The 25990-nt window shown below is 51.8% G+C and overlaps 8 protein-coding genes across 8 annotated transcripts; 3 read left to right on the top strand and 5 right to left on the bottom strand.

Moving 5' to 3' along the window:
• Positions 1-585: 585 nt before the first annotated feature.
• BU25DRAFT_406856 (ARF/SAR superfamily) lies at positions 586-1904 on the top strand. Its single transcript, XM_033705385.1, has 4 exons — positions 586-1061; positions 1118-1362; positions 1424-1489; positions 1541-1904. Exons 1-4 carry the CDS (start codon positions 914-916, stop codon positions 1631-1633), a joined length of 552 nt encoding a protein of 183 aa, XP_033566496.1. The 5' UTR covers positions 586-913; the 3' UTR covers positions 1634-1904.
• A 280-nt stretch (positions 1905-2184) lies between these two features.
• Positions 2185-3815, bottom strand: BU25DRAFT_406854 (protein kinase-like protein activator). Its single transcript, XM_033705384.1, has 4 exons — positions 3689-3815; positions 3157-3476; positions 2988-3102; positions 2185-2935 (listed from the first exon to the last, which is right to left on the bottom strand). Exons 1-4 carry the CDS (start codon positions 3709-3711, stop codon positions 2353-2355), a joined length of 1041 nt encoding a protein of 346 aa, XP_033566495.1. The 5' UTR covers positions 3712-3815; the 3' UTR covers positions 2185-2352.
• A 125-nt stretch (positions 3816-3940) lies between these two features.
• BU25DRAFT_359166 (uncharacterized protein) lies at positions 3941-5659 on the top strand. Its single transcript, XM_033703630.1, has 2 exons — positions 3941-4281; positions 4333-5659. Exons 1-2 carry the CDS (start codon positions 4100-4102, stop codon positions 5528-5530), a joined length of 1380 nt encoding a protein of 459 aa, XP_033566494.1. The 5' UTR covers positions 3941-4099; the 3' UTR covers positions 5531-5659.
• Positions 5660-7222: 1563 nt separating this feature from the next.
• On the bottom strand, positions 7223-8286 carry BU25DRAFT_148562 (uncharacterized protein). Its single transcript, XM_033700615.1, has one exon. The coding sequence runs from the start codon at positions 8084-8086 to the stop codon at positions 7448-7450; it is 639 nt and encodes a 212-aa protein (XP_033566493.1). The 5' UTR covers positions 8087-8286; the 3' UTR covers positions 7223-7447.
• A 2998-nt stretch (positions 8287-11284) lies between these two features.
• BU25DRAFT_418012 (uncharacterized protein) lies at positions 11285-14405 on the top strand (the record flags this gene model as incomplete). The annotated part of the gene is made up of 4 exons (XM_033707847.1): positions 11285-11526; positions 11774-11949; positions 11999-12507; positions 12675-14405. 4 exons carry the CDS (start codon positions 11285-11287, stop codon positions 14403-14405), a joined length of 2658 nt encoding a protein of 885 aa, XP_033566492.1.
• A 3184-nt stretch (positions 14406-17589) lies between these two features.
• On the bottom strand, positions 17590-19682 carry BU25DRAFT_406847 (kinase-like protein). The gene is made up of 3 exons (XM_033705383.1): positions 19412-19682; positions 18970-19256; positions 17590-18917 (listed from the first exon to the last, which is right to left on the bottom strand). The coding sequence occupies exons 2-3, from the start codon at positions 19250-19252 to the stop codon at positions 17926-17928; spliced, it is 1275 nt and encodes a 424-aa protein (XP_033566491.1). The 5' UTR covers positions 19253-19256; positions 19412-19682; the 3' UTR covers positions 17590-17925.
• A 325-nt stretch (positions 19683-20007) lies between these two features.
• Positions 20008-21615, bottom strand: BU25DRAFT_406846 (Rh-like protein/ammonium transporter). Its single transcript, XM_033705382.1, has 2 exons — positions 20622-21615; positions 20008-20573 (listed from the first exon to the last, which is right to left on the bottom strand). The coding sequence occupies exons 1-2, from the start codon at positions 21347-21349 to the stop codon at positions 20150-20152; spliced, it is 1152 nt and encodes a 383-aa protein (XP_033566490.1). The 5' UTR covers positions 21350-21615; the 3' UTR covers positions 20008-20149.
• A 1870-nt stretch (positions 21616-23485) lies between these two features.
• BU25DRAFT_359155 (RNA polymerase II transcription factor-like protein B subunit 4) lies at positions 23486-25248 on the bottom strand. The gene is made up of 3 exons (XM_033703629.1): positions 25099-25248; positions 24163-25047; positions 23486-24113 (listed from the first exon to the last, which is right to left on the bottom strand). Exons 1-3 carry the CDS (start codon positions 25142-25144, stop codon positions 23923-23925), a joined length of 1122 nt encoding a protein of 373 aa, XP_033566489.1. The 5' UTR covers positions 25145-25248; the 3' UTR covers positions 23486-23922.
• Between the last annotated feature and the right edge of the window lie 742 nt (positions 25249-25990).

The raw sequence follows: 25990 nt of genomic DNA, 5'->3' as shown, positions 1-25990 counted from the left end.
AGTTGTACACAAACAACAAAGTGAATACCCCAGACCCAACCCTTAGTCGCGGTTCTTGCGTGCAAAAGCTGTTGCCTGCCAGAGGCGGTTCTTTGGACGCCTGATGGCATACTTACACGTATTCTGTTTTCAGGATGTAAGCTCATCACGAGAAATCATGAGCGCACAACAAACTGCAAATTCAGCTTCTCCAGCCAACTCTTCGGGATATATGTCTTCGATTCTTCACCAACATTCGCCTTGGCTCGGCCAATGGCACGAACAGATGTGGACCCTTCAACACGCAATGCCCGAGTGGATACTGGGGTCGATCGTCCGAAACATTCGATGGCTGCCTCAGGGCTATGTGGGTTCCAGCTTCCGCATCGAGGGAATTACAACGTGTCAATATTGTTACAGATGCCCATAAGGGGAAAGCAGGTACAAAGAATAATCTGAATTCCGACAGTCTCACTGCAACTCTACCATCGCTTTTGATAAGCAGTTGTGCCAACTTTGTCACGTGTCAGTGGCGCGCGCACGGCCATTTCCAAGTCCACACGTCTCATCAACCCAGCCCTTTCCTGTGCATCAATTAGACTACATCGTCAACCCACCCACACCATCACCAACACGCACAGGCTCTCTTGAACATCGTCCGTAAGTCAATCGCTGCCGCCCCGCGCCCCTCCGCGGTCTTTGTATACCTGCACACCACACATCGGCGATCACAGGCGTGAACGACGCTGCATCCTGCAGCAGGCGCTCAATACTGTCCTGCGCCGACAACGCACCTCGACGAGCCTCCCTAACCGTTCTTGACACTCGCCGTCCACATATTGGTCCCTGAGTCTAACTTTCTTGCGCTATAGGTTCGAGAGTCTTTTCACCGCCTCTACACCTTCCCCTTACACACCACACACCCGCCGCCAACATGGGTCTCACATTCTCGAAGCTTTTCGATAAGCTATGGGGAAAGAAGGAGATGCGCATTCTGATGGTCGGTCTCGATGCTGCCGGAAAGACCACAATTCTCTACAAGCTCAAGCTTGGTGAAATCGTCACCACCATCCCCACCATTGGTGCGTTGCTGCCCACTCTAGCGCGACCATGAATAATGCGCTGACAGTCGCCCCAGGTTTCAACGTTGAGACAGTCGAGTACAAGAACATCTCGTTCACCGTGTGGGATGTCGGCGGTCAGGACAAGATCCGTCCTCTCTGGAGGCATTACTTCCAGAACACCCAGGGTATCATCTTCGTCGTCGACAGCAACGATCGCGATCGTGTTGTTGAGGCCCGTGAGGAGCTCCAGAGGATGTTGAATGAGGATGAGCTGAGGGACGCTCTTCTCCTTGTCTTTGCCAACAAGCAGGATTTGCCCGTAAGCACATGCTCCTGCGCAGAATCACTTTTGAGAAGCCTCGGCTGACATCACGATCTAGAATGCCATGAACGCTGCTGAGATCACCGACAAGCTTGGTCTTCACAGTCTCCGACAACGCGCCTGGGTACGTTAGTCCTAAAGTAATATGCAGATCAAGCGCTAAAAAATTACACAGTACATCCAGTCGACTTGCGCTACATCCGGTGACGGTCTGTACGAGGGTCTCGAGTGGTTGTCCAACTCCCTCCGCAAGGCCGGCCACAACTAAGTCCTCTCCACCCGTACGTAGCGACGCGATAATGTCAACGTCAGCAAGCCCAGACATATCACAAATAGTACCTCTCTCCATGACCGTGGCCGAGGTCGGTCTCGGTCATGGCTTCTCTCAGGAATGCGTGCATCGATGTTTAACGAATTGGTGGTGGAGCGGACAAATTTCCCTTTCACCATTGGAGTTTGTGTGAAATGCAATGCGATGCGATGCGGATCTGTTTTGCGTCTCACGGATCGTTGGTGGTGCCAAACGGAAACAGTCTCTCTGGTTACTTTACGTGTTACTATCCAATTTGAGCCTCATTTGCTATAGACATTACGACCCTACGACTGTGATGCGTTTCTGAGATTCGTGCCAAACATCCTTCGCAAGCTGACGACACCAGGGTCAACAAGAACTGGAATCTCCCCGCACTAATTCTAGGGTCTCAGTCTAACAAGGAGGACCTGGTCTAACGAGCCGCAATCACGTAATTACTTCGTTCTACCAAAGCTTGACTGAGCAGCGAGCAAAGACAATTCAGACGAAAGCAGCTGTGTTCATGAGCTCATGTTTCTTCATTGTTCTATGCTATGCATGCTTATATGATTCCAGAACGCCAATCAAACACTCAACATCGCCATACATAAGCAACACGATGCCATGCGGTCACAGACCTCAGTTCCGCCATATCAAACGGCCAACCCTCCATCACCACGTTCCTGCACCGCCGCTTAGGCAGCAGCAGAAACAGCACTCTGGCCTCCCGAGCTTCTAGGAGGGACCTGCTCCGCCTTGGCCGGCGCAGTCAAAAGTCCCTTCTCCGTCCACAAATCGACTAACGGCTGCATAGGCTCAATCTCCTTATCGCCAATAAGCCCAAACAGCCTTCCAACATTAATGAAGTGAATGAAGCATGTGTTCAGCTCCTTGTACGCGCTCACGTTCCAGAACGGCTCCAGCCAGTGTCCGTGGTAAATGTGTGCGTAGCACCGCATCATCTGGCGGTAGATGCTCTTGATGTCGCTCTCAAAGGTCTCAGGGAAGCCGGAGGATTTGCCGAGCCACTCGCGGCCTGCGAGCTGGGAGAGAGGTGCGTTGAGAGAGGATGGGGGGAGCGCTTGGGGAGTTGAGTTCCCTGGGGTCGCCGAGCCGGAAGGGTAGTTTGACGGGTTCAGGTTTATGGGGGTGGTGTCTGTGGGGAAGATGGAGGGGTCGTTGATCTTGCCGACGATCCATTTTTGCACCAAGTTGATGTATTGGATGGCAGGGATTTTGATGGGTTTCTTGTTGTTGTCGAGCCAGGTATATGTGTGACTGAGTAGTGTCAGCGATGCCGATGTTCAAGTTCAAACATGCATGATCTTACCCGCTAGCTGACATGGTTGGGCAGACATCTGGGTTGCAGATTGGCTTGCCTGTTCGGTCGTCGATAACTTTGATGACTTCAACCATCTGTTCGAGTAGTCGGTATTGTTCGACAACTGGTCACATGGTCAGCTGAGCCCAACAACTAACTTAACAGATTTAGCACAAACCTTGATGTGCGAGCCATTCACCCTCCTCAACAAGCTTTGGCTTAGCAGCCAGGGTCATGAAGTTGCCCTTGACGATCAAGTTGGAGTACTCTTCACGGAAGAAGAAAGGCGGTCTGCGGTTGCCAGACTGAGCGGAACTTTCCGCACCAGCATCGAATGACATGGAGGCCGACATTGCTGGAGAGTGAGGCATAGGAGGTTGAGGAGTCTGCTGCGATGTGGGCGATTGAGAGTACTGTCCAGTGGGTGGAGGTGTGCCGCCTTTGCCTGATTGCTGTTGCTGATTGCCCTTGTTGGATCGACCAGCTAGCCCTTGGCGTCTGGTGGTGTACGTTAGAAAAGGAACTACACAATTCCGAGACCGGACTTCTTCAGTATGGAGGATGGAAAGAATATCAAAAGAAAGACATGCGAGAGAGACTGTGAGTATGAAACATAAGCAACGCGGTGCCTGTATCAGATACGTATACGAGCCCCAAATATGGGAGGAGACCAGGAGCATTTGGGGAAGGGAGCAGCGCCAAGAACTTACACGCTGGAGAAAAAGGAAGCCATATTCAGCTGCAGAGGGGTATGCTGTGAACCTGAGGGCGCACGGGGCTGTCTGTAGCGGGCTGACGGGCAGACAAGTGCGTTATGCAGAAGATCGAGGGGCGTTGGTGTTGGTGATACACGTATCGTTGTCTCGAGCGGCCAGCTTTTTGGGCCCGCAGCATCGAGAAGGGGCCGACACGCTATTTCACTCTGGGCAAGCGCGGTTCTCATTGTCGCCCGGAGCTCTGAACTTTGTTCACCTCAAGCCATCGATTCAACGACGCGTATCTCAGCTTTCGACTTCTCCTGCATTTCGAGCGCTGCACCTTCACGATCGCCAATCCAGCTTTACACTACGTCTACACTTACACCACGATTTGCGTATCAGAACGCTTTATCGACTGCGACCATGTCTGACGCGGGTAGTGATGCCGCGAAGGGCCTCTCAGATGATGAGGTTGGCGGTACAGTTGTGCCAGTAGAGAGCGGAAGCGGAGAAACGCCACGCGACACAGTTGAAGAGAACGGTCTGGATGACGACGAGGATGATCTGTTCGGTGATGGCGGAGATGCAGATGAAGAGCCGGCAGTGTAGGTTGCAGCCATTGTAGAGAAAGGATCGAAGGTCTAACAATATCAAAGAGAGCAGCGCAAGCTCGACGATGAGGAGCTTGACTCCGGCGATGATGAGGGACGTGATGATCGGGCACCACAAGCTGTCGAGTACGAACAGGAGCAGCAGACACTGTCCTTCATGGAAACAGATCTTGCGCGACATGCAATTCCAGAGCCCAGCGACGGCGAATTATACCTCCTGAAAGTACCGCAATTCCTGGCGTTCGAGCCAACTGCTTTCAACCATAAGATTTTCCAGCCGCCAACAACAGACCACCACTCGAAGTTCGCTGCGACCGAACACTTCTCCGCATACGATACCGCTATGTCTACCATCCGATGGCGACGGTCGCCCTCAAATCACGCTGAGCTTCAGTCCAATGCGCGCGTCTTGCGCTGGTCTGATGGCTCATTGACCCTCCAGTTCGCCAACGATCCTACTACACAGTTCGACATCGACGCAAATGCGCTCGCCCCACCGCAGGTCAACCCCAAGATTCCCACGCCGACCTCGATGAAGAGGAGTGCCAAGGGCGATAAGGAGAGCTACACATATCTTGTTGCCCCCTATGAGGAGGCTCAGATTATGCGCGTGACCAACAAGTTTACGACCGCCCTTAATGTTGTTCCTGCAGCAAACTTGAAAGACGCTGCGCTGGAGAAGTTACAGAACGACTTGGCAGCTGCAGCAACCCGTGGCCGAGATGAGGCTGATCAAGCCATCTCCTTTGTTAATGTCGACGAAGACCCCGACCTTATCAGACAGCGAGAAGAGGCAACTTTCAAAGAGAGGCAGCGACAAGCCAGGGCGAGGGAGAAGCACGCCGAGCGCCAAGCTGAGCGCGCAAATCGTGGAGCTGTAGGCCGCGGTGGACTACGCACGGCCGGTCTCAGCATTGGCGACCTGGAAGATGACGAGGGCGCACCACGGACAAAGAAACCACGTGCGAAGACTGGCCTACGACGAGACTGGAGCGACGACGAAGATTACGGTCGTGGTGCTGGCAGGAACCGTGAGGACGATTATGATGAGGAGGACGATTTCATCGCTGCCAGTGACGAGGAGCCAGAAATTGTCGAAGATGATGACGATCCAGATGAGGGCATCATGGCGAGTCCCAAGAGGAAGAGCGGTGGTAACGATGAAGATGACGACGATGAGGTGGTTCCCAGCAACCGCACAAAACGGAGACGAGTCGTGGACGATGATGAAGACGATGAGTAGACAACGCCAAACCACCATGTTGGCTTGCCTTGTCAGGACCAAGATACATCATTTATCCCATCTTTGAATATCAGCATAGCCTGGCGTTGTGGCATTTGACTTATGGACAAACCTAGCACGCAGAAACACCCTCTCAATCTTCGCTCAAACGATCGCTCTTTGTGATGTGTACTTGGGAAGATGTTACGGGAGGCCGCGATAATGGCGGGCCCTCGGAGAAAATGGCCTAGCTCACGAATCCCGTTGTAGGAGGCATGCAGTGCTACCTAAAGGGGTCCATTCCTTCCCTCCAGTTTTACTTCCTTCTTCCTATCTAGACAGTGAAATGAGGTATGTGAAGGACGACGATCTGTCCTTCTCTTCCTACGCTCGTTCGCACTCCTCCGCAATTGGGCAGCGCGGTTGCACTCGAAGATTTAAATCGTTCAACCACAAGACTCAAGCGACAAGTATTTGTGCACAGCAGTTCAGCGTTTCGTTGTTCCTGATGAATGAGTGTGGCCACGGTCTAAAGCAATCAGCCTTCTCACTACACAACGCCCTATCGTGCGCTTTGATGCTGTTTCTTTGGTCAATCGTCCCGCACTCTTTTACCGCAACAGTTAAGCAGCTCCTGCTCATATAGATACGAAATTTCCCTTAGTCATCATCGAATTGTAGACTGCAACTACCACGACCTAACTCCAACACTACACCTACACTACTCTACTCTACAACTCTGTTCTACAACCCTACATCATGAGCTCCAAGTCCTCGCCAACCAAGCCCTACCGCTTCATTGACGGTCTCTTCGGAGACCGGATTTAGCAAGCTGAAGACCTCCGAGTCAAGAATGTGGTAAACGAGCAGTCTTCCCCGAGTCGCATTGCGGAACCAGCTCTAGAAAAGGCCAGCCGTGGGGTGCAAATTTCTCCTAGCGGAGGGTAAGCACCATGGTCGGGGGCCTGGCACTCCATGATTCTTTTGGGAAAGATACTTCAGAGGGGTTCTCGCTACCGTAAAGTATCAGTTCTATAGATGTTAGACAATATATCTAAATCGAGGATCTGCTGTAGAGCGGCGTATTGCAACATCTTCACTGTGTAAGACAACTGCATTTACTCACTCTCGCTAACACCAATCTACAACACTTCGTTATGTGGCCTTTCACCATGCAGCCCAGATGGTCCTGATCTATATAAATACTGTATTTCCCCTTGTACCCACCTATCTATACGCACTACAGCCACCTCGCAACACACCACACTCAGATCATGAAGTTTAACCCCCGCGCGACAAAGCCATACACCGTCATGCACGACCTCCTCAAGGACTCCATCTCAGACGCCGAGTCCCTCCGTACCAAGATCATCTCCACGGCCCGCGAGCAATCCACCCGGCCTTACCAGCACCGCCCTCACGCGAACGACAAGTGCTACATCCAGCACTTCAAGCAAGCCGGAGGATCGTGGTACATCGCACGTGCTATCGCTTACCCACCTTTGGAAAATGGCGGGTATGAGAACTATCAGATTGTGCTTGGGACGGGTACCAGCGAAGAGGGAGTGCTTGGGGCGCTGGAGAACTCGGAGAGGGTGTTTGAGGATCGGGAGAGGGAGTATCAGGGGCAGTTGGAGGCGCTTATGCCGCAGGCGCGGATTGAGGAGTAGGATTGAAACGCAACGTCAAGACTAGTCATTGCGCATGTAAATCGTGGACAGGCATTGATTTGGTCGTAGGCAGGATAGTCACAAGCGCGGTCGTCTTGCAGACTTAACACAAGGCCCATTCTTTCCTTAGCAATTTCTCTCACAAAATCTTTGCTTCTGGAGTTTCCAAGGTCAAATTGGCTGACCACGTGCGCCTTGACCTCGTTGTTCGTATTCATCATGACATTTGAAAAAGTATACGCTGTATGCTTCTTTGAACTGTGTCAGATCATTGCCAGGTTTGAGTTTGCTGTAAGTTGGGGCAATCGCAAAGGTAAGCTACAAACCGAGCCTCATAACCAACAAAGAAGACTTCTGAGCAGGCTGAAGATAATCTAAAAGGCCACATTGTCATCCGAGAAAGCTGACATTGTTTAATACCATATCCCACAGCGAAGACAACATGCTGTCTCCAGATCCGCCTACGCGGAACATCACGCAGATAAAGAATTTCCAAGATGTGATCATACGTAAACAATCGAAGATTTCCATGCATCGCTTGAACTCTTTGACAGGTTAGCTGGCTCTTCTTAATGATGAGCCAATCGATGAACTCGAGATCTTCTTGTGCAAAGGCAAACCAAAATATCATGCAGTAGCTATTGTAAACGAGGAGGACACGGCAAAGCAGCTCCGCGATGGCACAAGCCAAGTTGGTTATATGGAAGCGTTGGAGGAACTCTGGTATCAGATCCAAGGGAGGCGTGGAAGAAGGCTTGAGGCAATACTCGCTTTTCAGAAGTGGAGGGCCTGTGGGATCCTTCATAAGAAAACAGTCAGAGATTGGTGGAGGGCCTGTTGGATACGTACCTATGATCGCGATGCTCACGTCATGGAGTCTTGAGCTGTTAAGCCAGTTGAAGTTCATGTCAGTGACTGTACTGACCTTAAATAACTATATTCGCTGCATGCAGAATGTACCTTACATTACTCTTCTTCTCTTTGCGAAAAAAAGGCGTCATTCGAGACTAGCGTCACGTTGCAAAGTTTGCGTCAAAAGCACTCCGGCGTGTATGATGACTTCGTCACGCAGACAGACCTACAAACAAGGCAATGCAGAAATAGCTTGGAGGACCTTCTTGACATGTCGACACTTTGACTTCTTCCAGGGTTCCCTATCGCCGAACATGGAAGATTTCCCTCCGGAAGAAATGAACTTGGCAGCAAGTCCGAAAGAGACAATCCTCGGTAAGTCAGAGTCTCTTCTCGCGGCTTGCAGTGACTAATTACACAATCAGCTCATGTCCAAACTATCTACAGTTCAAAGATGGGCGGTAGTGGTTGGGAGAAGTTTGACGTGGCTGTCTATCAAGTTGGTCAGTCTTACGTCGGCCCCATCATTGCACACAGTCAGGCAGAGGGTTGGCCAGGTTACTATGATGGATGGACCTGTTTGATGAAAAGCGACGATCAGTCTAGTCCCTTCGCCGCACAGAAAGATCTGTGGATCAGGTTCGTAGAACGATACCTAGAAGCGAGAAGGTGAGTATCCAGGTGATGTATAAGAAATACCGAAGCTGATAGGCAAGTTGAAATGCCAGATAGCAGGGACACTTCGACTGTACCTTCTAGTTCAGATTGATGCAGTCGGGGGGCTGAGTAGTCACTCCAGTCTGATTGCTAGGAGAACGGTCAGATGTCGTTGGTAAATGAATAGACTCCCATGTTGCAGAAGAGCTCGAACGCAGCAGTAGCTGTCCCTTATTCTAATAGTGAAGTCTAGGGCCTCAATCGCGATCAGGCAGTAGTCTATTACTGGCAAAATTACCTATAGTTGTGTGTGTCCTCATCAGCTGGCGAAAGTTGGACAAGGCTATCCTGAGAGCCTCCCAATATTAGAGAATTGAGATATTTGTGTTCAACTTTCCTCGCAACATGCAAGATAGAATCGTAGATGATCCTGGCAGTTTTTTCCGGCCACTCAGCCTTGACCGGGATGTTCCTGCGAAGTACGATGCTCAGCCCTATGGTGGCCGGAGTCAAGTGTGCATTCCCTTTCCGGCGGAAAAGTATCCGGACACTGTTTCTCAACAGCATCAAGCTCCACAACTTTGTGCTTCTAGCGCAGGGTTGTACGTTGAGACTCGAGTTTGTGGCTGCTCGTGCCCTTTTCTCGAATTTTCCCGCCCGCGGAGTGTTTGACAGGGCGCCGTGCGTGCGTACACACGTGAATACAGGTCGGCGGCAGTTACCCCGATGGGTTTGCAAGATCGAGATATTCAGAAACATCAGGCGCCCTTCTTCTGCTTTGAAGATTGAGAGAATTCTCTTCATGCAGACTGATGTTCGAAAAATGCACTATTGGTCATGGTCCGTTCAGACGCGCGCGGATATTCAAGTTGTGCTCGTAACACAGTGTTAAGCCGGGCTTTGCCGCTACCTCGAGACCTTTTCCTCACTCCAAGCGGATGAGTGGACTTGAGCTTAGACGAACGGTTGTCCGTGAAAGCTGTGTCCAAGAAGGAGATCAAGTTGCATAGCTGGTATCGAGTCGAGCGTAGTAAGCGAGTACGAGAGAGGACCCTTGGCTGTCATATCGAAGACAAAGATGTGTCGCAATGGTCGAGTCGTCAAGATCCAACGTGCCGGTGCAGTCTTGCAAAGCTACAATGTGGAGGGCCAGGCTATTGTACGGACCGCCTCCGACTGCAAATCACAACTAGTCTCATCGGTGGACGTTGAGTCGGAGAGTGCGACCCCGAGGAATGATGCTGTGATGATCATTGAGGAGCGGCCTGATTGTCAGCTTCACTACATGTCCAAACCTGCTGTGAACCTGCTGTACTCAGCCTGGCCGCCTACATTCGGCGAGCCAAGCTGACTGTATACAGATTGCTTGCAGGGCAGCTGATCGATCGACGGTGTATGATGCGCTGAGCTTTGACTTTCAAAGATGTGTTGGTGTCTGCATTTAGTTTAGGTAAACGGCGAGGACTTTTCTCGGAGAAGGGGAAACGTGAGTTCCAGGTGTGCCCAGGTGGATTCAAGCGTGGGTTTTGTGGATGTGGGGTTGCCCCTGACCATCTCCCCCGCATGGTTCGTGTGGGTGACTTGACGTTTTAGCACCTCCATCCAGTCCCAAGTTCTGGTTATTGGTCCGACTGCCCAGACCTCACGATCTGTCAAATACCGCCAATGCTGAGCCTCTCTCTCGCCACCCAGTCTTTTACCAAAATTCAAACAATGAAATGTCACTGACGAAGCGGTCAGCAGCCATCAGAGCTTTTTAGTGAAGGAAAACGGCATCCACCGCTAAACACTCATATCCGGGGCGCAGTGCGTCGGAGGAGTGGACCCCTCCGATCGAACGCTGAGCGCAAAAAGCCGCAATTTCACGACCTCAAGCCGTGTTAGTGCGTCACGTGTATGAAAGACCGGCTACGAGGTCGGCTGTTTGGTCAGAGACGTCTAGTCTCTCCGTGGGCATTCCGCACTTCTGACACGAATCATGTTATAGCAAGGATTCCATTTCCGCACTCTTACCAGCGAAGATCAGCTCCAGACTCAATGACCAAAGCTATCAAGACACGCCAGGCGTGAATCGATGTCATGGGCTGCTCCACAGCGCGCCTGATTCAATCCTCCAAGTCGAAACACAATGCCATAAACATGCGCAACATGCAGGGCAGGAAGGGACCGGCTTTGGCAAAATCAGAGAACCGCGGCATTTTTCACGTGTGTTCGAATCTGGCAGCTGCTGACGAGTCGGAGCGCGTCTCGCCCTCAGGCTTGTGCTTTGCCCCGAGGCCATCCGAGAAGCACCTGTGCTCTCCAAGCGCCAAGGATGAGCGCCGGCCATCCGCATCTGGGGACTGGGGTACTCATCAATGATCCCCGGTGGGGACGGACGAGGCGTCATGAGGGTCAAGGGCACTACGATGAATTACGGCTTGTCTGCATGCCCTGAGCACACGACTAGCCCAGGCGTGAAACCCACTTTTGTGGAATTTGGAGTACATAATCGTGGCCCTTCCCCGGACCCCTCGCGCGCGGATAGTCGTGATCATTTCATCCTCTAACATTCACGGTATTGACAATTGTCAAGAGTCGACAACCGATTGCAGCCATGTCCGACTACTCTGGCTCACCGTCCGACCACATGGAGTCCCAGCCACCGAAACGCAAAGCTACCACAGCCGGCCTTGATGGAAACACAACTGGACGTTCAGTGAAACGAAGAGCTTCGAAAGCATGTCAATGTTGTCGAGCTCGAAAAGTTCGGTGCAACGTCACAGAGCATGGCGCACCCTGCACGAACTGCCGATTGGACGAAGTCGACTGCATCGTGTCTGAGAGCAGGCGTAAGAAGTCAGTCACCCATCCCGTGCAGCATCCGACAACCCCTCCTACGAGCACAAATCTACACAGTTACACATTACGAGTGGAATATCCCGCACCTTATTGATTGTCGTCATTCGAGAGTTGGATCGGTGTTCGCTCCTGTTGAACTAGCCACTTGCGGTGCACCCAACCCCGTCACGTTCATCTAGGCTTTTAGCCTACACACCACAATCTCCATTTCAGCCACGATCGAACTATATGCTAAATCCTGCAGGAAATGGAACAAAGACGACGAACCACAGACAGAGACTACAACCACAACAACAAATGTAACTCGCAAGCTCGCATCGCGTGATGCTCTCGACAGCGGACAGTCACTCAACCCTGCTTCGTTGCGGGGATCGCAAGATGTAGAGACTCGCATGAATGAGCATGTTCCTCACTCCATATGTGCGTAGTGACGATTTTGGCTGCATCGCGAAAGCTGACAAGAGGCCAGATCAAAGTCATGGACACCGCAACTTCTCCGTTCCTAATATCTCGGATTTACACCGCCGCATGTCTGTAACTTCACAAATCAACGGTCTGCCAACGTTTCCTTTCACACCCTTCTCGAACGATGACGGGAAACCATTTCTCAGTAACTTTGGTCAAAAGCTTCCTTCGGGGCAACTCCCTCGATTCATCAAGCCGTTGCCAGCCAAGATTGGACCTGAAGAGATTTCCTATCTGGAGACGAAGGGTGCCTTGACTGTACCCAAAGGAACCTTGCGCAGTGAGATGCTCCGAGCTTATGTTGAATTTGTTCACCCGTACATGCCACTTCTGGATCTGCACGACTTCTTGAGAGTAATCGACCGATCAGATGGAAGCAAAGGAAAGGTTAGCTTGATTCTGTTTCAAGCAGTCATGTTTGCAGGTTCAGCATTCGTCGATATGTCACATTTGCGTTCTGCAGGCTACGCTACTCGAAAAGAGGCTCGCAAGGATTTCTTCCAAAAGACTAGAGTAAGTAGACCGCACTCCTTGGCAGGTACCCAAGTTTTAACACTTCGGCCGAGAGTGGCTTCGGACCTCCGATGCTCCTCCACATTCGGCTCACATGTCAACATGTGAAACTGTTCCAGAAGCTTTGACTTCCGATTGAATAAGTAGATGGCTAACCATTACGACAGATCTTGTACGACTTCGATTACGAATCTGACCGGGTTTCATTAGTCCAGGCCCTACTTCTCCTGACTTACTACTATGAAACACCTGACGACCAGAAAGACACATGGCACTGGATGGGTGTAGCTACATCCGTAGCGCACACCATCGGACTCCACCGCAACCCAGACAACACCAATCTGGACTGCAAGCGCGTCAAGCTATGGAAGCGTATTTGGTGGTCGACTTACATGCGCGACCGTCTCATTGCCCTTGGCATGCGGCGACCCACACGCATAAAGCCCGAGGACTTCGACGTACCTATGCTGACGTTGGATGATTTCGAAATTGCACCGATCCCTGACTCGATCACATGCATACCAGCCGACTGCAAGGTAGCCAGAGATGTTGATGTTCAGCGTAAATTGGCTATCATGTGTATCGAGAAGGCACGACTCTGCCTTTGCATCTCACATGTTTTGTCGAAGCAGTACTGCGTCCTCAACAACAACCACGGTCTTCAGAATGACCGAACCACGATGATGCTGCTTCCGAAGAAGCTTGATCCTGCCACAAGCGAGGTCAAGACCTGCGATGAAGAGCTTCAAAAGTGGGTAAACGAACTGCACGAAGAGGCGAAGTACACAGACAAGGCCTCAGGCGAGGCAGCCATCGATCTGGCGCGCTCACTGCTACACATGGTCTTCTTCACTACACTGTCAGCCTTACATCGACCCCAGGTTCTACCAAACTCGCAAGGTGGACCAGCCAGTGCACCGTCCAGGACTGACGTGGAATCCGATATCCTCGATGCCTCACGACGCAATGTTCGCCGCGCCGCATCAGCAATCACATCAATAGCACAGCGCCTCGATACCAGCGGATTGGTCAAGTATCTGCCAACCACTGGCGTTACAGTACTTCTCCCTGCCATCATTATCCATCTTCTCGACATCAAGGCACCCGAGGAAGAGACACGCCGTAGTTCACTTCGTGGTTTCTGCCAGTGCATGGCCGTGATGGGCAAGCTGCGTGACCTCTACACTGCTGCCGACTACTCTGTCGCCTTCCTTGAAGCCGCGATCCGCAAAGCCGGCATCCACGTCGCGCCTACCTCTATTCAGGCCTCGCCGATGCCAAAGGCTAACCCCGTGACTTCCGTCGAAGACCTCGTCGACGCCGGCCGCCGTCTTGACATGGTCAACACGACCACCGCCTCCCACCAACAGCAGCGCTCGACCCTCACACCGCCTCCCGATGCCGGCACAACGAACATGGCAACCCTCGAGAAATTGCCCGGCCACGAGCCAAACGTCACCGATGAGGAAGTCGCCCGCCGCCTCGAGACCTTCCTCGCCTCCACACCGCCAGATTCGGACCACGAGCACCACGACCACACCATGACATCTATTACAATTTCGCAAGATACACCCCTCACCCTCGCCACTGCACCTAAAGACGTTTCCTCGCACAACCACAACTCCATGGGCGCATTCAACAAGTGGAGCATGCTCGACCTTCCGCCGAACCCCTTTCCGAACATTAACCACCACCAAGACAATGAGACTTTGTTCTCTAGTCTGCCACTAAACAACGAAATCGACGATGGCGATTTTGATTCTCTTTTGAACCTGGATGCTGTGGGCGAGGCATTTACTTTCGACGACGGAGTGCTTGATCATGGCGCGAGTTTGACTGCAGAGTTGGGGGATGTTGACTGGCTCGACACCACATATGGACTTGCTGTTGACGCATAAATATTTAATGACCGGCGTTTGGTTGGAATGTGGGCAAGGATGGGAAGGGAAAAGCTTGGGTTTCTAATAACGATTCGTTGCAAGATTGCTTCAGTGCGATGATATCCACGAAACTTCGGACGTGTATACGTTTATGACACGGCCTATGATTTCTACTAGGCCAGATATTGGGGAAACGGACCGATGAGACTGTTACATGGATTCCCAGGTATGCAGATATGAAATGAAAGTAATGTGCGCACTGAGCAACTTGGTCTAACTCATCTTGCACTCCTTCCACACTACCCATGACCTCCTGCTTTCCGGGCCACACAGGGGGTAGGTCAGCCTACTTTTGGCCATGGGACCCATCTGTCAGCTTAAAGAAGTCACTAAGGTCAACAGGAGCAGTGAACATCCTTTCAGTCTTGCTCTGCAGGTCTTTAAGTGCTCCCACACAGCCCTCATCGCTGAGACCGTGATAAAGCTCTTTGCAGCCAACACGCTTATTGATTGTTGTTGTCGCCTGGTACAATGACATGCAAAATGTACGGACTACCCTCTTCTTAGTACACTAGCCCTCAAAGCCACACAAAGACACACTGTCAAAGCCACCTGAATTCGGTCAAGGAGCAGGTAGGGGGAGGTACGGGCGGTCTACCTGTGATATGTGTGCGGGTCTCGCACTATGACGAGGTAGATGACGTTACCTTTCATCCGTGGGATCCGTGAGAGGCTGCCTAGGTCTGGTTCAGGGTCTGTGAAGGTATGGCCCAGGGTCCTGGGCACGTCAGAGAACATGTACATAGGGGTCAGGTCTCCCCCACATACTACACGAGTACCTCTGGCCACTCAGAGTAACCATTTTGCCTGTCAAATGTGAGTGACAGGCTATGGCTACCATGGGAGGGGTGGTCCGCAGATTTCGCCAGCCACCGAAATTTCGGCACCCCGGAACTCGGTGGAGGATGACGTCGACTTTGCAGGTATAGCAACGTTGAACCTGCGCTGCATGGTGTCAGTCATTGTGAGACTGTTGAGAAGCGCTCATGTGTTGATGCACTTATAGGTGACGAGGTTCTTGAAGTCGGTGACCTAGCCGCGAGTGAAGCCGCGAGTGAAGCCGCTCATGCTGATAAAATGGTGTTGCTTCGTGTTTCTGAATTCTGAGGAGCTGTTGAGCAAGAAGTAGAGCTTCGTAACGGCAGAAGTATGTGAGTCTGTTTGCTCTCGTATGTACGCCATCCTTTGTGAAGCTTGAGAACCGTCGTGTCGCTTCCCTTAAAGCACAAGTACCCAGGTTGCAGTCTCTGTCCGTTAGTAGATTTAAGCTCAAAATGACCAAATGGAAGATGTTCGAAAACACGATTCGAAATTTCTCCACACTGGAAACAGTAATGACAACGCCAAGAATAGTGATTGCGAAGTTTGCTGACTGCTTATCTTTTCACAAGCTTTCCGCTCTCCGCACAGGTCTCATGTTGCTGTTTGCATTGTTCTCTGAGCAGTCAGCAGTCGAGGTAACCTTCATGATCTTGTGCTGATTTAAGAACAGTTCTCTTTCCAGAAGCCTCACAGACTTGTAGCCCCATTACCAGAGTAGAAGGTCTGTGGCGGCAAAGGAAGGACGGCACCGGGAAAGGGAGCAGAAGGAAGAATCATGATGAGAGGACTCGTTTTCCGCAAATCAATAATCTGCAAGTATCATAAAGAGTAGAAGTAATAGTACAATGATTATCAAAATGTACGAGACTGCCGGGAGCAGAAACCGCCAGAGTGGTCCACACGTCCCTGCACGCTCTGTACATATGTAATAAACATGCCCGGATCAGTCTACTGCTGTATGCCTTGTCTTCGTATGTTAAAGTCCAGTCTGGAACGAACGAGGACAGATCAAGTTCCTGTCCTGTGCTGCTTTGAATACTGACGTTCTCTGTCTTGATACTAACGTTTTTTTCCTAATACCGACATGGTTCAGGACCTCGAGCCATGCGGTCTGCTTGATCACCTGGACTGCAGTGGCCTCAATCACCGTCTCAATTGGCTATGTGTAGTCCACAACCATTGCGTTTTCGTATCGATCGCGAGCGAGGTCGAGCATGCCGTAGACTTTATCGCGTAGATCAGTGGCGTCGCAAGTGTTTCTGAAATAGCTTAAGACGTATGGTAGAGAGCCATTCCGCTTCATGCCGTCCATTCTGGTCAGGTTATGGAAGAAACTATGCACTCCCTTGCTCTCAGGTAAATTCATAAAGCTCTAACAGCACATGCTGCCGGATACGTGGGCATAGTAATGGCTTATAGCCTGTAGCACAGCTTGGCTATCAAGCTGATAGAATACATGCTGGAAGATTGCATGCTGAGAAATCAACCATTCCTGGCGTGACCACCATGGGTCGCCGAAGAATAGCTTGAGCCCCTCCAGGATCTCTGGAGAAAGGATATTCTTTCCTTCCACTTCAACACATGGTCCTGATGCAGGGTTAATATGCAGACTCTCGTCGCTGCTCAAATACGCCAGATACCTCATGGTAAGGCCGCATTCTTCTTTAGCGTTCGGACCCAGTCACATTATTGTACTGGTAGCTCCTTCATAAATTTTGCGCATCAGTGGTACCTGGGGCATGCGCTCATCGAGACTGTCCTGATCAATGTAAAGCGCATCGATTCACATAACCCGTTCTTGAGAGCCGTGGTGGAGATATCGCAACGCATGGTACAGGTTTACTGTGACCTTCTTTGGTAATCATTCGATGTAGATAGGGTCGTGATGAGTGTCGAGGCCCCAGACATGAGACAGAGCTTCGTAGAGAGTTTCCCGTGGGTCGGCTTCAGGATAATCGTCATGTGGGAGAATCGTACTGAGGTGGCAGTGGTTAGGGTCAGTGTGTCGTAAGGCTGACCGGATATGGAGCCTGATCTCAAATTCAGTCGTACTTAGGGCGTGGCACCTCAGCCTCGACTTTCTTCGCTCTTTCTTCGTCGCCGTAGTGTATCGACTTCGTTTGACACTGAGAGGCATCGTCGTTTCTCTTGGCCGTGGGCTTCTATGACTGTCACCACCACCTCGTACACTTGTTACCTGTTAGGGATACCTGTACTTGATCGTGTTGACGGGCTGCGAATGACGTATACCTATGTATGTGCGCACCAACGGCTGATCGAGCCTTCAGCCACAGCCTTGCAACCAGCAATGCAAGGTCGATCTGAGGTGCACGGGGAGTTGTTGGTAGTAAGGCTAAAGAAATTTGTGGCCAGAAGGTGTGTGTGCAGTTTCTCACTTGAGGAAGGTACTACCCAGGCGTCGACCGCAAAATAACTGACGCAACGCAGCAACGTATTTAAACGAGACAGGTCAGTGAGAAACGAAGGTGGTTGCTGTGGTATTAAACGTAGTATAAATTGGAGTATGAAAAGTGCTCTTCTGATGAAGTAGGCACGGTATGCACGACGTCTGGCGCCTTTGACTGACATGTTGAATCGCTCGCTTATTCCCAACGCCCGCATGACCAATGTATCCAGCTCTCCTATGCACATCCCTTTAATCGTCTTTCGCCCATATTTGTTCTCGCTCTGGCATCGCCTCTCCTGACCTCTCTCGCTCGCCGCTGACCTCTCGTTTCCATGCGAAGTACTCGCCGAGCCTGATTTCGGCATAATTTGCGTAGTCGAAGTCTATGAGCGAGATTTGTGCCTGGATCAGCGCCCAGATACCCCAGTAGAAACCTGGTACTCCTCGAAACCTATCGACCTGGTCGAACAGCTCCTCAACTTCTGCCTCGGTGTGTGTTCGGTTTAGGTGTATGCTGATGCTGCGGAGGTACTCGCGGAGGAAAGAGCGGCGTACGCGACGCGTAGGCAAAACGCTGTAGTCGCAATCGAAACCACCCCACTCGGCGAAGTGGTTTGCAATGTCGAAGGCGGCGGGTGCAGGCGTGGAGTATTCGTAATCAATGAAGGATACTGACGCTGCCGCCGTCTCGGGCTCCTCAGACCCGTTGGAGGAACTAGAACGACGTGAGTTCGAAGCGGACGACGGTGAAGGCTCGATGATCACGTTGCCGGAGAGGAGATCGCAATGAGCGAAGACGAAGGAGTTTGAGCCGCCAACGCCAGGCGTGTTACCCAGCAGTTTGGTCAAGGAAGCGAGTTCGATAGTGAGTTGCTCTCGGCGTGTCGTTTGCGCGGTGGTGCTTGTTGGGAGCGCATCGATCCATTTTTGCATAGTTGTCCACACGTTCGGGATAGGCTTGCCGGGTGTGAGCTGGGCCATAGCCACCAAGGAAGCACGCTTGTTGTTGGTAGCAAGTTGAGATGGAGCTGGACATGTGCTGCTGATACTCGATATTGGTAATGTGGCATGCCATTCCCCCAATCTTTGAGCTATTCCGCGCCATACATCTGGTCGTCGCAGGTCAGCAGGTGAGCACACGCTGCCTGGAACGTATTTGTAAAGGAGACCGTTCTCAAACCGGGCGTAGAGCGAGGGTGCGAGGCCATGGCGGGCAAGGAGGCAGTGTGACCGTGTCTCTTCTGCGCGATTATTAGTCTGTGCCTCAAGCCGTGATGTATGCGTGTAACTTACTCTCGCGGTCTATGAGCACATCTGTGCCCTTGCCATATGCGCGCAGTAGAATCGCATCCTCGTCCACCTCTGCTTTCGACAATCCTGGCAGCTTGTTCACCGCCTTCAGCAGTGTGTTTGTGATGCCATCTGTGAATCGCACAAACTCGATTGTGTCCTTGGCCTCTCGCCAGTCGGGCCGTAATGCAAGTATAAGGTGGAGCGCCGAGTTCTGGGAATTTGAGTTGTCGTAGTACTCCAAAATGTGCGGTAGCGAATCGTATGGCGACTGTGGCTTATTCATGGTGCTGTTTCAGTAACGCTGTCAGTGAGTGATCTTAAACATTGCGGTGTGCAATTTTACAGTCGCAGAACTGTGGAAAATTGGTGCTTCGAAGCATGTGACAGTCGAGGTGCTGGAAGTTCATGATGAGGGACAAATGGTGCCAATTGGAGTACTTACAGCACGATTTTAAGGTTGTAGGGTCTCTATCTTAAATCAAGCAAATCGCATTGAAAAGAGAGACAGGAGTGCAGCGCAGAACAGGAAGGAACATCACTGCCCTGTCGCGTGGTCCGTTCCTTTTCAAGCGGCACCTTCTCCCCCTGTTCTAGCCTTAGCCCCAGAGCCCCGCACACGAGCCACACACGAAAGACCCTGGCATCCACTTTTTGCGCGACAGCCACACAGCCTTTTCACCTCCCTGATGGTCCCTCCTCCGCGGCTCTGCAACGTCACCCTGAAGTCTCTTTGTGCGACACCAACTCAACGAGCTTATTTGCTCAGACGGCAAGGTCGGCTCTGCCACTGCTGTGGCTTGTCATGCGCAAGCACACGACACACGACCTGCAAAGCGTCGTCATCTTCTCCCAAGCTTCGATTCATGCACTTCTTCTGCCGATTGGCTCGGTAACCCCCTTTGACAGCAAAGCAGCACGTGATGATTGACATCGAGGTACGCAATGACGGCGTGGCTTTTCTGGAGTGTCGAAACGTTCACAAGCTCCAGAACATTGGTAAGGTGTTGTGAACAGTCAGAGAACTTGACATTTAGTGCATCCACCCATATGCTACATTACATAGAGACAAGGTATAGTCAAATGGTCCACCAGAAGAGAAGTCTAGAAAGAGAGAAACAAGTGGTATAGGGCGAACCAAACGCTAGAGCAGAAACGAAGTCTCAGCTAAAGAACGCATTCATCACGCACGATGCGCCCAATCAGCAAGCTGATTCGCAGAGTCCATCGACTCTTGATTCTTCTCGTGGTGGCTGGTAATGGCCATGCCAGCACCATTGTGATGCAGCGAGTGCATCGACATACCCTCATCAACATCGTCATCTGGGACCTTCAGCTCGCGTGTGAGCTCGACGTAGTCGTATGCGAATTCGCCGATTTCGACATCATCAATACCCAGAGCCTCCTCTTCCTCGGTGGCGCGCAGACGGAATGCAGGCAGGAACTTGCCAATGAAGTCGAGTGCACCGAGGATCAGGCAGGTGCCGATGAACGAGTATGCGCCGCCGGCGAGGGAGTCGGCAAGCTGGTAACCGAGTTGCACCCAGTTGTGGTTCAGCCAGCCACCGGGGATGACAGTGTAGCCGTCGAGGTGAGCAATGTAGTCACTGAATGTTGTTAGTCGTGCACATCGAGCGAAGAGATCAGCGACTTACGCAGCAAAGAATGCGGTAAGGATGTTGCCAACGAAACCACCAACACCGTGGACGGCGAAGATGTCAAGAGCATCATCACAACGAAGGAAATACTTCAGCTTGGTCGCGTAGTTGCAAACAACACCACCAACAGCACCGAAGACGACCGCTGCCCAGGCAGGTACATATCCGGAACCAGGTGTAATCGCGACTAAGCCAGCGATCACGCCCGAGCAGAATCCAACTGTTGACCACTTGCGTTCCAGACGGTAATCAACAAGACACCACGTGATGCCACCAACACAGGCGGCCAGGTTGGTGCACACAGCCGCCATGATGGCACGCAGATTCGCAGCAAGTGCCGAACCGGCGTTGAAGCCGAACCATCCAACCCAGAGGAAGACGGTGCCAATAACGATATGGGTAACGTTGTGAGGACGGTAGTTCAGTTCCTGGGTACCGTGGCCGCTACGCTTGCCCAGCATGTACGAGTACGCGAGAGCAGCAGTTCCGGAAGCGATATGCACGGGCGTGCCACCAGCAAAGTCCAGTCCGCCCATCTGGAAGACCCAGCCAGAAGAATTCCAGGTCCAGCAGGCAATGGGGTCGTAGATGAGCGTTGACCAGATGAACATGTAGATGATGCACGGCAGCATGCGACCACGCTCTGCTACGGCTCCAACAGCAAGAGCAACACTGTTTTCAACGTCAGCACTCCCTGAAGTTGACGTAGGGACTGAACAGAACATACGTGATAGCAGCAAACATGCCCTGGTACACGCAAAACATCAAGTCTGGGATCCTCGAACTTCCAACTGACGGAGCACCGAGCACATCCATCAATCCAAAGTTATCAAGATTACCAATGTATTTTCCCGCACTATGCGAGAAAGCCAGCGAGTAACCCCAGAAGAACCACTGGAAGCTGATGACGGCCGTAGCCATAACACTCAGCCATAATAGCGAAAGCGCAGACTTTCTCCTCGCAAGACCAGAGTAGAAGAAACTATCATCTCGTCAACCCTTGTATCTTGAAATGTTTCGTAGTGATACATACCCAACCCCCGGGATCATAAGCAGCACAAGTGCAGTGCTCGTAATCATCCAAGCGATATCGCCCGCCTAGTTGCATTAGCCCCGCGTGCTCAACACCTCACACGACCAACTCACATCGTAGAAAACATTGAGATTGTACAACCTCGAGTCACCTCCCGTCGCAATCGTAGCATTGTTAAACGCTTCTAGCGGCGTGGTAGGGTCCGCTCCAGAGGACACAGGGTCCATGTTTGCCGATCCTTGGTGGTAGTAGTAGTCGTGACTCCACGCAGTTTACGGTGATTCGGCACGTGTGGGGTACCGCGAACGGGCTGGAGGGCGTACGTATGTGGAATGTAGTACGGGATATATACAATATGTACAGAGATTAAGGGCGTCGTAAAGGAAGGAACGAAGTGGGTAGACGACAAGATGTATCGGTCGGCGATCTCCAATCGACTAGGATCTCGGAGTAGGCAGTGACGCTTGGCGGGCTTATAGACAGGCAAAAGCAAAGCCAAATACTCCCAAACCGGTCCTCGCACAAGGGCGTCGTGAGGCGTCTTCGGTCAAAGAAACGAAAAGATCGATATAGATATATGTATAATGGTAGAACCGCTAACGATAAAGCGCACCGCAACGCACGTCCGAGGGGCGCATATAACTATAAACGGGCGAGCGTTGCTATCATTCCACTTTCATGTCTCGTCCCGCGAAGCTCGGATGCGATTGTTCAAGCATCAGCCCCAGAAGAAGCCATAAGCCACTCGGTGGGGTGTCAGATAGGTGAAGGTGAGGTTAGCCAATGCGCGGCAATTTCGGGGCTGGTGTTACGCAGGGCGAGGACGCTAAACCGACTCCGTGGGATGCGGCTTCGCGGACTCGAAATTCGCTACATACTGATACAGGTCGAACATGTTCTAGCATGAAGGTTCCAAAATTGCGAGAATGAGGGCTGCAGCGGGCACACGCAGATGCAGACGTGAACTGACAAGCGTGTTGGAAAAACAATGTTTAAGAAGGTGTTGACGAATCAGAGGTGCGGATTCCTTATCTTTACACCCCTGCCGCCAATTCCGCCCATGTCGCTTCGGAACATCGGTCGAGGCCACCTCGCTCTGGGCGCGCCTCTTTTGGACAACGATCGAAGCAGTCTTTGTGTGTTTGGAAGAAGTACTTGAGCCCAGGACACCCTTCCCCAACATGTGTGAAAATCGGGAGTTGCCCAGAGGCCTTGGACGTTCACTACACCAGGGCAAGCACCGATCTCATGGAGAAAAGATGGCCGACGGCTTCACTGAAGTCTTATCAGTACCCTCGAGATATTCCAAACTCAATATCCCAATCCAACCACCAAGTAACAAGCCATCCCGCGGCCGGACCGCAGCTTCAACGGGCGAGCTCACAGATCCTGCCGGCTTCGTATCCTCATACCTTCATGTCCAGGATGCTGTTCCTGCTGCAGGAGCCGGGCACGGTGGCGATGGCTGTTAGAAACATCGAAGCATGTTTACTTTTTGGGTTGCCCCCGACATTGTCGAATCTAACGTGCTGACGACCTGGGCAGCTACTTCAGGGGCCTGTCGTGCTGTAGATATCTTGCCGTGTCTGCATCTTCAGGTGTTTCGGTTCCGGATGTCTGGAGTATTGTACCGTGATATCTCCGTGGCATGAAGCATCCGGATGGACCGGACATACTGCTGGCTGATCTCTGAACGTGCGTGATCGGTCTGGTCTTTGTGAGGTATTCTCCCTACTCGCTGACCCCTGAATATGCATGCTACTAAATTCAACGTACACAGTGAGCACCGAGATGGTATACTTTAGAGGCTATAAGATAGTATTGACATATGTGGATGCTTTGGTGAATATTCCATCGTGCAAACCTTACGCCCTGCAGTACCCAAACCTGGAATGAGCACTTTGCTCGTGTTGTGACTGCTTTCAAAGCAGCGATGTCGAGCACCACTACAATGATCACCGGAAGAAAGTGAGGTTGTTCCCGGGTGCAGCGCTGTTCGACATTAAATCGAGGTCGACGCTCCTTCCTTCATATAAGGTCCATGTGTTCTTGCGCGGGCGTGGTGAAGACAGCGCGACTCTAGATGATTCTACAACGGAGCATGTTCGTACTGCATCAACGCCCGCGAATACCGTTCGTGGTGCGAGGTACGCAGGCGGACCTGCCACAACGCCTAGACTTCGACCTACGACGGAGGGGAATGAAATAGTGCAAGCAATGCTTTTAGTTGAACGTGGGTATGATGCTAGAAAGCAATTCCCGTCTTCAAGGGTGCAAGGGTGTATTTGACCCAGCAGGTGTGCTTCCACCTGGCGTTGCAGTGTCAGTCCCTGCTTTTCTCTTCTTCTTCTTCTTCTTGGGAATGAGAGCAGGCGGATTGGTTAGAGCGGCGCGCAATGAGAGATAAGACCCGCAAGTGAGGCATAAGTTGTCTGGCAGGTTAGGGTTGCAGAAGACTACATACAGTCAGTGATCAGGTCAGCATGAGGAAGTAGGGTCACTTACTACTCAGGCACACGCTGCAAACGTAGCCAATGTCTACCACATTTCTGTGACAGAAACAAGCTGCGCGGAAATCGACACCACCTGCACTTGGAACTACCAGGCTTGCACGTGCTGTTGCGTCTGGTAAGAACGCCATCATCAGGTATTGTAGCAGTCCTTCCGGTCGGTCTGGCTTCATGTATACACCGCCTGTTGCATCACTCGCCTGCTGCAACAAAACTGTATCGCCAGCGAGCTTCAGGATGTCGATTGGGATCTTCTTCCGTTGTGCGGCGAAGATCGAGTTCATGACCGGGATGTATTGATTAGCGAGATCTCCAGATACCGAGACGATGAGAATGCGAGACGTGAGGGGCACGCGATCGACGTGAACATTTTCAGCGTCCGCAAGGGCAGCCATAGAGTTCTCAGTGCCGGAGGTGACAGGCGCATGCAGAAGAGTCGACTTCGAGATATATGTGAGGGCTAGTGACAACGCGCCACCAATGAGTGTAGTTGGTGTCGCTGCAAGATGCTTCTCACTTGTCTCATCTAACAGCTTTGCGAAGTTTTGCAGGATAGTGCTCTCCACAACGGCAAAGGGGCGGTATTTGTTAGGGCTCTCTTTGTGTGATCTCCCAGCTCTATCGCCGATCATATCGACGTCACCGTTCGTTTTGCCATTCTGTTGGGGTTGTGAGGGTGTCTTGGTCGGATACAGGAAGCTCGTCTTGTGCGAGTGCGAGGCTATGACTGCTACTTCGTTCGCATTGCCGGACGCCAGGTGTGCATTGATGAATATGAGGATGTTGGCTAGGGCCGCTGAAAGGGACAGCGTCGATGAGAGATGTGCCCAAGCGTGAGGGTTTGTGTCAAGTACAATCGCGAGCAGAGACGGCGGTGGTGCTACCTACAGTTAGCCAAAGAACGATAAGACGTGGCTTCAGACAATTTGACCTTCTTCCGTCTTCAAGTGACGATCTGAGCCGTCGATATTGTTCATTCTGACCGTCTGGGGACGACCTGCTCAAAGGTGTTGGTGACGAGCAGCTACGGAACAACCCGCAACATGATACACGACCAAAGTTGGCACCGATGTGAGGGGCGTTGGCGTTGTAGCTTCCAGGGTTGCTGATGCCTTGTCTTGATCAACGGAATCGCGACCAAGCTACACTTTTTGGCCGTGCGCAATGCGAGCGCACTTGCGTGACGCGTCTGCACGTGGCGATGCATTTCGCGTTATTGGCGTTCAATGTCAGCACCTTGGGCAGCTGAACTGCAACGTAGCCTCACATAACAGCTTTCTCCTGAAACAAGAGCAAGGAAAAGACACACTCAAGTCGCCTTCACGAACCACCAACAGGTTGCTGCATCAGCAACTCGTCAAAGTAGTGCAACAGCATATCGACCGGGGGCTGCCAGCACACAAAGAACAAGCGCCGAACAGAACGCTTGTCGTGCGGGCATGCAGATACATGACTGCTGCAGCCTTCACAGGCTCACCATGATGATTCTTGAACATGCCCTGGAGGTATCCGGAGCCTTACAAAAGCTACACTGCTCACAGTCAAGTAGCTTCAAGACTTCATACGTGAGCTCCCGATGAGCGCTGGACGAGCACACATGTCAAATGCCGATCAGTTCTCGGGCTCAGATATTCGAGTTCCATGATGGCAATCAGCAAGGCGAGCTGAGTGAGGAGATATGATGCGAGATGGTCGAGTCGGCGCGAATAACCGAGGCACAAGGAAGCTCCTGGCTACGCGTCTCCTCACAAACGGACCCTGAGCGATATCGACGGCGCGGTCATCGAGGCATGCTTCGCTTTTCCGCACGCGACATTCGTGCT

Source organism: Macroventuria anomochaeta (assembly GCF_010093625.1).
Source record: "Macroventuria anomochaeta strain CBS 525.71 unplaced genomic scaffold BU25scaffold_3, whole genome shotgun sequence".
In the NCBI taxonomy this organism is placed as follows: Eukaryota; Fungi; Ascomycota; class Dothideomycetes; order Pleosporales; family Didymellaceae; genus Macroventuria; species Macroventuria anomochaeta.
The sequence above is the reverse complement of the archived record's forward strand: the minus strand, read 5'-3'. Positions and strand labels throughout refer to the sequence as shown.